General features: G+C 39.3%; 1 protein-coding gene across 1 annotated transcript in view; it reads right to left on the reverse strand.

Moving 5' to 3' along the window:
- Positions 1-7,335: 7,335 nt before the first annotated feature.
- LOC124595387 (ATP-binding cassette sub-family C member 4-like) overlaps positions 7,336-15,340 on the reverse strand; it is a 291,410-nt gene continuing 283,405 nt past the window's right edge. The window contains exons 25-26 of the mRNA XM_047134107.1: positions 9,557-9,667; positions 7,336-8,478 (exon numbers count right to left, since the gene is read on the reverse strand). Coding sequence (XP_046990063.1) covers positions 8,419-8,478; positions 9,557-9,667 — 171 coding nt within the window. The 3' untranslated portion in view covers positions 7,336-8,418. The remainder of the gene's footprint in view (positions 8,479-9,556; positions 9,668-15,340) is intronic.

The following is a 15,340-nucleotide window of genomic DNA, read 5'->3' on the forward strand; positions in this document are numbered from 1 at the left end:
GCATTGCCACACAGCTCCTCACACCCCTCTGTGTAGGGCAGGTCTCCTGGTATAAAGGAGTATTTGTGACATACAACTATATCAGCTCTATGCAGTACAGGAGAAGCTGGTGGAGCGTCTGATGGTGGTAGACTCTCATCTGTTGATGGCATAGCCTCGGAAGTGACAATTATCATGCAATGTAGGCATTAGGAGTTGACAGGAGACTTGGCCAGAAGCATTGTCCTCTTGAAGCAAATGGTCCAGTTTAAGACATCCGAAGGACACCATAGTGGGTTTATCATTCGCTAATACACTCCTGGAAATTGAAATAAGAACACCGTGAATTCATTGTCCCAGGAAGGGGAAACTTTATTGACACATTCCTGGGGTCAGATACATCACATGATCACACTGACAGAACCACAGGCACATAGACACAGGCAACAGAGCATGCACAATGTCGGCACTAGTACAGTGTATATCCACCTTTCGCAGCAATGCAGGCTGCTATTCTCCCATGGAGACGATCGTAGAGATGCTGGATGTAGTCCTGTGGAACGGCTTGCCATGCCATTTCCACCTGGCGCCTCAGTTGGACCAGCGTTCGTGCTGGACGTGCAGACCGCGTGAGACGACGCTTCATCCAGTCCCAAACATGCTCAATGGGGGACAGATCCGGAGATCTTGCTGGCCAGGGTAGTTGACTTACACCTTCTAGAGCACGTTGGGTGGCACGGGATACATGTGGACGTGCATTGTCCTGTTGGAACAGCAAGTTCCCTTGCCGGTCTAGGAATGGTAGAACGATGGGTTCGATGACGGTTTGGATGTACCGTTCACTATTCAGTGTCCCCTCGACGATCACCAGTGGTGTACGGCCAGTGTAGGAGATCGCTCCCCACACCATGATGCCGGGTGTTGGCCCTGTGTGCCTCGGTCGTATGCAGTCCTGATTGTGGCGCTCACCTGCACGGCGCCAAACACGCATACGACCATCATTGGCACCAAGGCAGAAGCGACTCTCATCGCTGAAGACGACACGTCTCCATTCGTCCCTCCATTCACGCCTGTCGCGACACCACTGGAGGCGGGCTGCACGATGTCGGGGCGTGAGCGGAAGATGGCCTAATGGTGTGCGGGACCGTAGCCCAGCTTCATGGAGACGGTTGCGAATGGTCCTCGCCGATACCCCAGGAGCAACAGTGTCCCTAATTTGCTGGGAAGTGGCGGTGCGGTCCCCTACGGCACTGTGTAGGATCCTACGGTCTTGGCGTGCATCCGTGCGTCGCTGCGGTCCGGTCCCAGGTCGACGGGCACGTGCACCTTCCGCCGACCACTGGCGACAACATCGATGTACTGTGGAGACCTCACGCCCCACGTGTTGAGCAATTCGGCGGTACGTCCACCCGGCCTCCCGCATGCCCACTATACGCTCTCGCTCAAAGTCCGTCAACTGCACATACGGTTCACGTCCACGCTGTCGCGGCATGCTACCAGTGTTAAAAGACTGCGATGGAGCTCCGTATGCCACGGCAAACTGGCTGACACTGACGGCGGCGGTGCACAAATGCTGCGCAGCTAGCGCCATTCGACGGCCAACACCGCGGTTCCTGGTGTGTCCGCTGTGCCGTGCGTGTGATCATTGGTTGTACAGCCCTCTCGCAGTGTCCGGAGCAAGTATGGTGGGTCTGACACACCGGTGTCAATGTGTTCTTTTTTCCATTTCCAGGAGTGTATATTTACTTGTGTTCATTCCATGTTAATATGGGACAAGGGCTCGTGTACAGTGTTCACAACAGTACTTTGACACAGTCTGTAAGCAACAAGACAAAAGGGCATGTCCATAGATCCTTGTGTGTGGGGTCATCCGCATTTGTATGTTGGTATGACAGTGATGGGTGACATTTGGAGATGCTACTTTTCATCTGCTGCAATAGAAGCTAATGTTTACAAGGCAGGTGGTCACATTGTCGCTATAAAAATTTCGGGGGCGGAGGGGGGGGGGGGGGGGGAGACTTAGTGGCTCACCATGCACAAATTCCATTGCAGAAGCTTCAATATCAGGTTTAAAAGCTACACGTAGATCCAGTAACACTAGAAGAAGGCAGATAAATACAAAGAGCCATGACACAGGGGAAGATTTTAAAGTACAATTCCATCATTCTACCATTCTGTTAGTAGATGGGTGATAGCTGGTGGTATAGTGAGGTTTGAAGCACATATGTTTGCAGCTCATGGAACAAACTTGATTCAGACTGACATCCATGATTAGTAGTGATATTGATGAGACATCCAAAATGGGAGATCCATGTGGTCAGAAAATTGTGTGCCATTGTTTTCGCTGAAACGTCCACAAAAGGTGCTGATTCCACCCAGTGGGTAAACAAGTCAGTTGCTGAAAAAATGTTTCAAAACTCTATACTGGAATGAGAGGGCCCACCAAGTAGATACGGATGTGTGCGTAACACCATATATGTACTTTGAATGAACCAATAGTCTTATGGATATGGCATCCCACCTTAAGCTATTGGCATGTTAAGCAATTTCTTACCCATGATCTGCTGTCACATTTGACACTGGGTCATACGAATCTATCAGTCACCATCCAGAATGTCAAATTAGTGGATATGATCAAAAACTGGTTTTCTGCAAACTGGCAGTAGAAAAGGGCAAACTCGGTTTTTGGAAATATCGTACCATATTAGAATTTGATTACTGACCATAGAAGTCATTTTAGGTGCAGTTCAGTATTTTTGCCCTTGATAAGCTGCTGTAATTCCATGTCAGCTCCTTGTAGTCAGTGTTTGTGGAAACATTATTAATTCACATTGATACAAGAATACTTGTGAAAATCAGTAGTAGATTGAGTAGTGAATTCCAATTGGTGGAATTGTCTTCGTGAAAAAGATCCACATTGCATTTTAGAAGCAAAATAAATAGCTTTAAAACTGTGGAATGCCATGCCTCTATGTGCGGCCTGAACTGTGTAATGGGTTCATACACAGCTAACAGCTCCCTGTCTTGGCTACTTCGCTTAGTTCCTGGTTCGGAAAGTTTCCTGGAAAGAAAGCAAGTGGTTTTGTAAGATTTGCCCCACATATGTGCCCATCACAACCCTTTCCAGGCCTATCACTGGTATGTCCAACCCATCTGAAGGGCCATTTGTGAAGGGAGTCACATCATTTGTCAACTATGCTGCAGTTACCATACTGTGTTCTATGTTAATATGAACACAACATGACATGGTGAAACTGAGTGGGTGCTTCAAAGCCTCAATACCAGTTATTTCTCAGTTTCACAGATGGGAAGTTCCCCTGCTAAAAATTCTTCATTCCCATGAGAGTGGCCATAATCTCCACTGGTCCCTGATCTCCAGCTGTCTCTTTTCCACTTTGTTCCACCCTCCTGTTTTTACAGCAACCTAACACCTCCATGTTACTTTTCTAGTCCATTCTATCTCTCTATCTTTCTTTCCTTCTCTCATATTCCAGGCTCTCCCCTGTACTGATTTCTCCAAGCAATTCCTGCATAAGTGCCACCTTCCTCTCCTATCCTCTACTGTCTGTCCAACATTGGCATGATCTTATTCTGTCCCATCCCGTTTCTCCCAGCCTTCCCTTTGCTTTCTCCTTGTTCCCCCCACACAACCCGATCCATATTGCTACTCACCTCTCTCAGGTTGCAGCTAGAGACTACATTCAATGTATGTATTTTGTTTTTGTTTGTTAGCATTATACATAATATTAGCAATTTATCAGCCTTCCTACACGCCTGTCTGTTCTCAGCATCTATTTTATCTGGTGAGTAGTGATCTGTCCCACTGTACATAATATTCCATCCTGGATTTTCCATAGATACATTTTGTTTATGTTTTTGTATTTGCATCTTTCGTATAAACAGTAAAAGGTGAATGTGGAAAAATGTCTCAGTTCTATGGAAGCACTAGATGATTCAGTTGTAGTTGAAACAAATTACTATTCCCAGAGGCCTACAATAAACTGAAGAGTAATATTGGAGACAAATTGTACGAATACGAAAGAGAAGATCTGATAAGACCTAAATAAATAATCTGATTTTTTCTTAATTCCCAATCTTCTAATTTAATAGATTTCATTCTCATACATATTATACAATGGGAAACATTACCATTAATATTTCAGATGTCATTAAAAATTTAATCACAAAGGGATGATAGGCAGGTTTCATTCCCTCTATTAGGTGAAGAGCTTGTCTCCTGCATTTCACCCTTCTTGCTCAACACTGAAATTTCAATTTCCACAAAATACGAGTTAGCCTATTACACTGAAATTAACAGAGTTTTTGTTATTAATCATACTGAAAACTGGAATCCGAGATGGAATAACAACAGTATTTTGAAAGGGATGGATTGCTACTCACCATATAGAGAAGACGTTGAGTCGCAAACAGGCACAACAGAAAGACTGCTATACATTTAAGCTTTTATTCAGAAGGCTTTCTTCTGAAATAGAAAATACAGTCACACAAGCGCAACTTATACACACAGGACCACTGTCTCTGGCTACTGTGGGCAGAGACAGTAGTCGTGTGTGCAAGTTGCGCTTGTCTGGATGTGTGTGTGTTTTCTATTTTGGAAGAAGGCCTTTTGGCCAGAAGCTTAAATGTATATCAATCTTTTCATTGTGCCTCTCTGCATCCAAACGCCTCCTCTATATGTTGAGTGCATTTGTGCATTTCATAATGATGTTATAATGAAACACGTCTTGTATTGTTGTTTCTTGTTACATTTCTTTACAGTTGACAACTGCTGAGGGCCACTGTAACATTTCTTCTTGTGGCTCAGTCATTTCTGATATCACAAGTTCATTGTGCAAAAACCATGAATATAGGATGTAATATAAGGAGTTTCTTTTAAGTGGTAGAATAAAAAATTTCAACTGTGCTGGTGAACTTTCATCACTGGTTACAAAAATTGTGATATATCTTCACAGTACCACAGTGCAGAAAACTTCACTCAAGGTCTTAAGCCACTCCCAATACTGACATATATTTCACCAAGCTGTGAGATATTCCGTTTCCAATCCCTCCATGTAATGCAGTTTGTTACAAAAATAATTATATATACTTTCTTTTTATACAAAAATTAATATTTATTAAAAGTTTTACCAAATAAACTTTAATAACAAATGTTTTCATATATTGAAGATATAAAAACAGTTCATCCTTTACATTTTACCTTTACATCACAGATGATCTATTTACAGTTTGACATTAGAAAAAAAAGTGCTTTATTCAAGAGTGCAAGCATCCTCATTTCAAGAGTTACACTACACTGAGAGCAGTGTATATCGTAATGGCAATATTTTTTAAAATCTTATACTGACATAGATCTGGCACATAGCAAACACCATTTATTGCTGAAACATATTCTGTATAGACTTCAGTATGCAAAGAGTTAGGGCCAAATACAATAGTATTTGTGTTTCTATTATAGCCCTCTTGAAAAGGTCGCACTGTGATCTATGTGGCATGACTTTGGACACACTTCAATTCATTCAGACTTCTTGAATGTCAGTGCAGTTTTATATAGATCACTGTACAAATGTTTTGTATTACATTGTCTCAGAAGTGAGGCAGATTTGTTTTTCTACTTTTAAAAATACTCAGGCTTCCCATATTATCAAGCTACGAAATATATAAGTTGTAAATGTAGGAAGCTCTTATACTGGTTTCTTACTTTTTGTATTCTAGGAATGTAACTTTCACCTCTCTAACCTCTATGGAGAGCTTGTAAAATCTAAAATATTTTCCAAAAAAGCTTGATTGTACTTCTAGTGTAAGATGTTTTTAAGGAAAACAAAATTTTGAATAGCTTCTTAAAAACTAAAAAACAAGTCCAACTTAAAGTAGTAAAAACATTTCCAGGTACAACAGATGTGGCAACAGTTAACTCTTTGTACGAGGCATCCTCCAATTTATGTACATTAACATCTGCCTCTACATCAGAGGCAGCAGGTTTAATAAAATGTTAGCATCATTGTTTATTTACAATTGGCACATTATAAATGTTAGAGAGGTTCAAATGTGTCATCTTTTTGCCGGTGTGATACATATTTGCAATGGATAAAAAACATTTTTGGAAAGAACGATCCATCAAGATGTATCATTGGAACAATTGTGTGTATGTGGCACATCTTTTATAACCTCTAACCGGGCCCTAAGCTGTTAAGAGCCAAATTTTTAGTCCTGATGCTTGAGTGTTGTAAAAACTAAAATAAGAAAAGACTGCATGAGTGACTTAAATAATCTCAATATTCACACAGAAGAAAAAGCACAGAACAAAGCTCTTCAGCTTAAATGTACTGTGTTCCCATAGCCAGATAACAGATATTTTCTGGGGCAGGCTATATTTGTGGTTGTGCTGGTAATATATGACAAAATAGTGAAAAGGGTCGTTCTACTCACCATATAAAGGAGATACTGGGTCGCAGATAGGCACAACAAAAAGACTGTAAGAAAGTGAGCTTTCGGCCAACAAGGCCTTTGTCGAAAATAGACAACATACACACACACATATTCAAGCAAATGCAACTCACAAACACATGATCACAGTCTCTGGCTGCTGATGCCAAGACTCTGGCCTCAGCAGCCAGAGACTGTGGTCATGTGTCTGTGGTCATGTGTTTTTGAGTTGCATTTGCTTGAATATGTGTGTGTGTGTGTGTGTGTGTGTGTGTGTGTGTGTGTGTATGTTGTCTATTTTTGACAAAGGCCTTGTTGGCCGAAAGCTCACTTTCTTACAGTCTTTTTGTTGTGCCTATCTGCGATTCAGCATCTCCACTATTTGGTGAGTAGCAACTATCCTTTTCATGATATTGTTACATTCCATCCAGGAGTATCCATTGTTTAATATATGACAAACAAATACAGCAGAATTGTAGGAACTTTAAGCAATTTGCGAGTCATAATGAGATAAATTACCTTAATGCAGTCAGAAATACAGTGAATGAAGGTATTCACATACTTCAACTGATGTAATATCTTTAGTAAAACCACAAGAGAGAATATTTAAATTTTAATTATAAGTGGTCATGGTCTGTGCCAATAACCCATAACATTAATGCAAAGGGCATTTTTGAATGCTTCATTGTGGTGATGATACAAATTGAAAATACAATATTTTATAAAATAATATTCTACAATATCTCTAGTGGATCAGTGAATATCTAAAAAGTGCTTTCCAGTGGTTGCAGATACCCAGATCAACAGTCTGTTGGCATAAAGTTCCGAGATTCATTAAAAACCAAAAGAATAAGTAGCTTGAAAGTATTTTGACACATTCATCAGCATTACTAAAAATACCAAAAGAAATGATAAAATAATTATTACTCTTTATTATGTAGCTTGTCTATAATCATCACAGTTTTTACACAGTTGTCTAGAATGTGCATTGATCTCAAAGGAATGTGAACACAATTTTTTTTAAATTAAAAGGAAATGGTGTGGATAAACCTAATCTATGGTTACATTAATTCATTCACTGCATTTAGTATTCAGCAATGGGCAGTTCATGTTTGCTCCAAAGCTGACTGTGACCATTAAGACAATTACATTCAAATGAAAGCTGAATTTACCACAAATGTAATTCAATGCAACTTTTCAATAAATGTGGCAATAAATGTATGTTGAGTGTAATATACACTGAGCATAAATTTCAGAAGTGGTAAGCATTGTAAAGTAAATGCCCAAAAAGTAATCATATTTTTAAAGACAAGGAGAAAGTATTTAATTGTAAAGGAAACAATTTATTATAACATTTTACAAATAAATAATCACAGTTCATGGTACTCTGTTCTCTCTCTCTCTCTCTCTCTCTCTCTCTCTCTCTCTCTCTCTCATACACACACACACACACACACACACACACACACACACACACACACACACACACTCACTCACTCACTCACTCACACTCACTCACTGTAATATCCACTCATACGTGTGGATTCACATACATGGACAAACATATCTCCACAGAGTAAAAATAATATTGTTTCCAATACTGAATACTGTAAAAAGGCCCTCAAAGTAACAGCTTTTACATATTTGTGATAGTTTGAAATCACTTTTCTAGTTTCTCTTCAGTCATCTAGTTCAGTGTTTCTATAGAGAAATGAAACATTAAGTGAGAAGTGCCTCACTTTACGACTGTCTTATAGTGCACTAAATTTACGTCTTTTTCATTTATATTGATCCATCGTCACTTTGTCAAACATTCACTCAGTCTCCCAGTATATTGCTGGTATGTTTTTGACAATTGTGTCCCAGTGAACATCATTCACACTAGAACCACATGTACTACAGTAGTACATAGTGGCATCTGATGTTTAAAGCTGCATGATGTGTGAAGCCCCATATACACTTATTAATGAAGGTAGGTTTCACCTTTAATGTTCTTTAGAGCTTTGTTGTTTCATTCTCCACAACAGCATCTCCTTCTACTGTCTTTCTGTATGCCTGAAAAACAATTATGTTGAAAATTATGTATTGACAGAAATGATTTTTTACATCATGACATAGGGAATAGATCCATTGTGACAACCATTCACCTGCAGTTAATTAATTTGACACACATGTAACAGCAAAGAATATTCCACTAGCTCCCAAGAAAACTTTTAAAGTTAAAGTACTCTCACATGTACAACAACATATCTGCTGTGACAAAGCTTGCTTTGTGAGCAGCTCCCCTGGAATCTGAGGGTGACGGAACACAATAAATTTTGTAGCTGTCAGTGTTAGTCCCTCTCTGGAACTTCTTTGCTCTCCCACCTCCCACTTTCATTTACATGGGCAACTGCTCATAAACAGCAGGTCACTGTCACTACAGACAGTTGTGTACATCTGTGTGCACTGTTTGTATCTTTAGGACAGACATCAATCAACTGCAGGTGAGAAGTTGCCTTTTCTCATTATTGTTATATATTGTTTCCAAAAATATCTTCATACCAAAGAATTTCTTACATAAATATGGCACTCGCTATGTGCCACTATTTTATAAGTGAAAGATATGATTTTGTGAAAGGTACAAATTTCATAACAATTGTAGGTTATTATAACATTAACTCTTTCTTGCAACAAATATTTTAAAACTAAAAATTACTTAATTGTGAAAAGCAGATGACGTGTGAAATTATTCATATTTTAGGGTCACTTTTTTCTGGTAATAAATTCACTTTACAAAGTAAAAAGTGCAAGTGACAGAAGAGAAATGTTACTTAACAGCTTCTGATACAGGAACAACTGGTATATGGTTGGCCGAAACAGCCCAGCTCTGAGTGATGGTGTATCAGATGATGTTCTTCTTCGGTACCACACATTGTCAGTTATGTTATGTGCAAATAAATTGATAAGCAATAAAGGCTAGCCAGCTGGATAGACTCCAGTGTAAAACTTTAAACTTGCTCACTGAAAAGACTGTTATATTTTAACATTATTACCTCACAACACTATTTTCTGTGATTTTACTGTCATGCAGTATTCTATAATTGATTTTATAACAAATCAGTAAAATGTAAAACGTGTTATTATTTCTCACCTGCTGTGCTACTAAGAAGAGATTCTCAGCCATAATCTTCCCAGTCTCTTGAACAAGCTTGTAGAAATAACCATCAGGATTCTGCAATAGCTTGTATGGGTGATCATACTCCTGTAAATTGATATAAAACAAATAAAAGTTCACACATATTTTAAATATAGATTTGATATAAATTACATACAGCAATTCATTATTTCACCATGTTTTGTAGATCTCATCAAAAAGAAAAATCTTTGGGGATGTCGAACCCATCATGGTACAAAGTAACAGAAGACACGTAACTTTTACAATCTTAATTTGTATGCTGCATTAATAATAATAATCTGTTGCTTCATTAACTAATGAAATTTGTGTTCTTGCCAGTAATATGTAAGAAAGTAAGTTAGAAGGAAAACCACTAATTTGAAAAAAGCAGGTGCCTTCTCATAATTATTAAATAGCTGCTGTTGATCATCTGTTAGTACTTCAATATTTACCTGATTACAGTGATATTTTCTCAGAGATAATAGTTACCTACATTTGCAGTAACAGAGAGCTGCTCTCAATATACTACTACTTGATATGCAGTTAATAGAGTGTTTTCAACCCTTAAAACTAGATAAATAGATAATTTTTAGGAGTCATCAATGAGGTATGTTTTCAATTTATTTTCAGTTGGTTATGAGTCCCAGTTTGTCTCTTTTTTTAGGTGGGAGAACTTGAAGAACTTTGCACAAGAGCACTAGTACCTTATCCCATTGTGAACCTTAGGCAAAGAAGCAAAGTCTACATGAAAATTTATTTGCGTTGTGCAGATCACAGTTCAGCTAAACTGCTGATGTGCAACAAATGCCATTAAGGACTAAATGTTCTGGGAAGTGATAGAATTCCAATATCTTTTAAAATGACTTTGCAAGATTGGCATTTGTTTATTTTACACAATGTTTTTACTACACTGTTCTGTTGAATAAATACATTTACAACAGGCACACTGTCCCAGAAGATAATTCCAAAAGACGATAAGGAGTGAAAGTATCCAGATTAAGCTAATACCCTTGTCTTCAAGTCAACACAATGAGATATATTTGTAAGAGCAAAATACGCTGGACTGAGCGTCTGCATTAGTTTATCTGTCTGTTGACTCCAGCTCAACTTTAGCAGTGCAAGCTGGGACCCATTCCCGTATATTTTGTTATTTGCCTCCTCAAATGGTTTTTTTTGTTTTGTTATTGTTTTCCTAATTATCATTAGTGTTAGTGAGAGAAACATGCCATAAGGTAAAACTGTCATTCTGTAATTCTGACTAAAAGATGAGACTCAGCTTTGATAAATTACATTAGTTAGAAGAATTTCCTCATTAATTTGAACCATTTCAAGTAACTAGTTTTGCTAAGGCTCAGTTCAGTTAACCAACATTAATTATTTCCTATTCCAGTCACACTGCTGACATGTAAACAGATGTACTTACTATATTACTGATAGAGTTGGGAAAATTACCCATAGAAATCCTTAAATATTGATGTAGCCAATTTCCAAAAAAATGACAGGAACATCTGCATTTAATTATTTTCTGGGTAATTAACACTTTTATGTATAGTATTGTTTATTTAGCTATTCCTGCAGTTTTTGTTATCAAGAAGGCTTATTTCAGTCGAAACTCTTATTGTAAAATAATGTTCAAACCAAAACCAATTTTTCTGCACAGTTTAATTAATTTGAGATGTAAAATTCTAATTGTAAATTATTGAAATTATGTACTTGATGTTGTGAAACTTTAGTAACCATTTTTGCAAAACTAGCAATGGGCCTGAAGCTATTTTGAAGTCAGTCTCTTACAAGATTTCGAGTGTGGAACCTGTGTCAGTCAAAACAGCCATAATATACTTATGCAATAATGTGTTTAACTTAATATGAAACCAGACTGTGAATTACAACTGTTAATAACATATGCATATTATCTTGAATATGAAAGACAGTCAAGACTAGATTCCAAGTGTTTAACCCATGTCAGTCTGAACTGTAATAATAGAATGGTGCAATGATGTGTTGTTGTGAATAAGAAGATGGAAAATGAAGTAGGACAATTAATTATGACTGCTGATTGACCTTAAGTGACACATGTATTGTTCATCTGAGTGGGACTGTTGTTGGTCATTTAGGTTATACTGCACAGTAACCAAGTATCCACTATGCGGATACCTGGTAAATGAGACTTAATTATGCAACTAAGACACAGACTGGCTGTATAACTAATTCAGTGAGGGGTGTCTGACATTTATGGGAGTAAAACCTCTGAAACCAAATGTGTGTGTGAGTTGACCACATTGTTGGCTGTATGCACCCATATTTACAACCAATTTTTTGCCATGATAACTGCCACTGAGGAAGTACAAGCTAATTCATGACCAGGTATGTTACAAACTTGCTATCCAGTTGGATGCCTCGCAATTTTACAGTTTTTAAAGTATGGATGTTAATGTCTGTGTCTGTGCTTACCATGCTAACTGGTCATTTTTGCTTGTTTAGAATGATTTTTTGTTGCTTAATACCTCCATGCTCCTTCCCCCCCCTCTCCCCCCCTCCCCACTCTCTCTCCATTCGGCTCTTCCCCATCTCCTTTTTCTCCTAGTCCTTAATTATACTTCTCAATTCATTTCTCTTCCTCTTAATCCATCTTTACTTCTCACTTGATCCTCATCATCTTTGGACAGAGATGGCACAGTGATTACCAATGTACTACTTTGACATCCCATTCTCCCTCACACCTCCACCATCATTTTTGTCTCTCCTTGTCCTCACAACAAATAAGTCTCTCTAATCTTGGAGTCTGGCTGACCTGCCCTTTGTTTCTAACCTTCCCCAACATAATCTTTTATCCTCCCTGTGGAGTATAAAAGCTAAGCTAGTTTATTGTACTTATTTGTGTCTGTTAGCAGTCCTATGAATTTCACCGTCTGAAGATAAGTCCTGGCTGCCACTCACAATTTTGTAGTTTGAACAGATGGAAATCTTTATTGCACATTTCCTGTTGCTTATCCACCACAGTTATATATGCAGCAGCTGAAGAAACATACAGAGTGTACATTATAAACAGATGCTTTAGGTCACAAAAATTCATTTGTTATAATTTCAGAAACTGTGACAGACTGCCTGGACAGAATTTTACACTCTGCCGGAAACAAAAATTAGTACACCTCTTTTAGAGGTTTCCAATACACTCAGTATGTATTGTTACAACAGTATGTGTGGTGTATATGAAATGATTATATTTACAGATCATTAGCAAGTGTTTCTGAGGTAACGGGTACCAAACAATGCTGAAACATGCATATTAGTACGTGATATAGCCTCCATGGGCAGCAATGCAGGTGCTGACTCTGGAATCCAGTCGATCATACAGATGGCGAATACTATTTTGGGGTACATCATGCCACACATGCTCAAACTGTTGACGTAATTCCATAAGAGTTGTTGGCCTTTACACAACCACTGCTCTCAGCCCCTTGCCTCATGGCTCATATCCTTGTAAGATACCTAGATGCAAGATCTGATCTATCCTATACATCCTCCGACCACCATTTACTCCAGTCCAGCCACGAACATCACCTATCCCATCAAAGACAGGGCTACCTGTGAAATGAGTCATGTTATCTACAAGCTAAGCTGCAACCACTGTGCTGCATTCTACGTTGACATGACAACCAAGTCCACATGAATGGCCACTGACAACTTGTGGCCAAAAAACCACTGGACCACCCTGTTGCTGAGCATACCACCCCACATGACATTCTTCATTGCAGTGACTGCTTCAAAGTCTGTGTGATCTGGATCCTTCCCACTGACACCACCTTTTCTGAATTGTGCAGGTGAGAACTCTCCTTGCAACATATCTTACGTTCCCATAACCCTCGTGGTCTCAACCTTCGTTAGTCATTGTCCTTACCCATCTAGCTCCTTCCCTGTTCCATCCCAGCACTATACAGCCCTCTGTTCTACCAACACTCCTAGGTTTTTAACTTCTCTCATTTTCCACTATCCCTTCTCTCCCCCACCCTCTCTCTAACCTCCTCACTGCACCTTGCTGTCCTACCTTCTCTCCACCTTGTCCCTGTGCATGTTTCCACTAGAAGTACCTTACAATCCCCCACCCCGTCCCAGCTATCCCTCCCCCTCCCCACCCCAGCCTCTTCCTTATCCCCACCCAGTTGCCTCTCCCATCATGCACTGCTGCTCGTAGTCTGGCTTCAGCTGCCAGAGACTGTGGTCATGTGTGTGAGAGTTACGTTTGCGTGACTGTGTGTGTGTGTGTGTGTGTGTGTGTGTGTGTGTGTGTGTGTGTGTGTGTGTGTGAAAGAGAGAGAGAGAGAGAGAGAGAGAGAGAGAGAGAGTGTGTGTGTGTAACTTCTTGTCCCATCATATCCCATATGCACTTTATTGGAGACAAGTCCAGAGATCATGTTGGCCAAGGAAGTTGCTGCACATCCTGCAGAGCAAGTTGAGTCTCACAAGCAGTGTGTGGGGGAGCATTATCCTGTTGGAATAACACATCACATTCCTGGTGCAAGAAAGGTAAAAGACCCGTGTAATAACAGTCTGCATGTACCAAGTGCTGGTTAATGTCCCCTCCAGAAAAAGCAAAGGTGAATGAGAGTTGTAACTTGTTGCATCCCGACCATAAGACCTGAGGTGGTGTCAATGTGTCTTGGACAAACACACACTATGAGACAGCACTCACCAGGTCTACATTGTATGACAACCACTGCTTGCATGATGGAAAATTTGATTTCATCACTGAAGACCATAGCATGCCATTCCATCTTCCAAGTGATTCTCTGATGGCAGTATTTGGGCTGTGCACATTGATGCTGTGACGTGAGTGGAAGACAGCTAGAGATGTGCTCATAGTCCCACTGCTAATAAACGGTTTGCAACAGTTCACGTTGAAATGTCTGGGCTCACAAGTCGTCTTACCTATATTGTGGTAACAATGTTGGTGGACAGCACTGAAAGTATTATCAGTACATCTACTGTCATAGGCCATCATCAGGTCAAAATTGACATTGTCTTTCAAGGTGTACTAATTTATTTTTTTGGCAGCGTATGCAGTGCTTTAGCACTGGAGTCTCCACTTTCATATTTGACTTACATTTGGTATTGATGTAGATATAGATATGTTCCTTCTTTTCCCTTCTGTTACTACAGTTTAAGCAGTTATTACAGTTAATCAAAAGACCTGGATGACATGTAAATTATGACTGAAAGCTGAAGCTTGTTTCTCATATTTCAAATGGCGTGCCAGATGTGGTACAGACACAAAAATGGATTTGGACAGCTTGGGTTTTAAGCTTTCATTCTCCTTCAGAAGGAAAGGAAATCTAAACATATAGCCTAACACTGTATCGTGACTCTTGATTCTGCCGTGTATCCATATGTTTAATGGCCTCCTATCAGGAGAAAAATAAGTTTGGAACACAGCAGCCTAACCACTTTATTACTACTGAGGACTTTCTTTTGATAGTGAATGGTGGACTGTCCTCTCAGATCGAAGTGAAGTGTTTATTTTACAACAGTGAGCTAAAAGCATATAATGCAGTGCTCAGTTATTAACATCATACATTTCTCTTAAGGCCTATTGTTTTTTCAACATGTGCCTACTCTTTGGTACTGTTTGTGACAAAAAAAAATGGAAAACAAAATGACATTATGAAGTACAGAACCATAAACCTATATTCCAGAACATTTGTATATATACAGTACTTTGTAACACAATCCAAATTTCGGAAGTGGTGCACTAAGTTGATGTAA

The sequence above is a fragment of the Schistocerca americana genome, chromosome 2, assembly GCF_021461395.2.
Source record: "Schistocerca americana isolate TAMUIC-IGC-003095 chromosome 2, iqSchAmer2.1, whole genome shotgun sequence".
In the NCBI taxonomy this organism is placed as follows: Eukaryota; Metazoa; Arthropoda; class Insecta; order Orthoptera; family Acrididae; genus Schistocerca; species Schistocerca americana.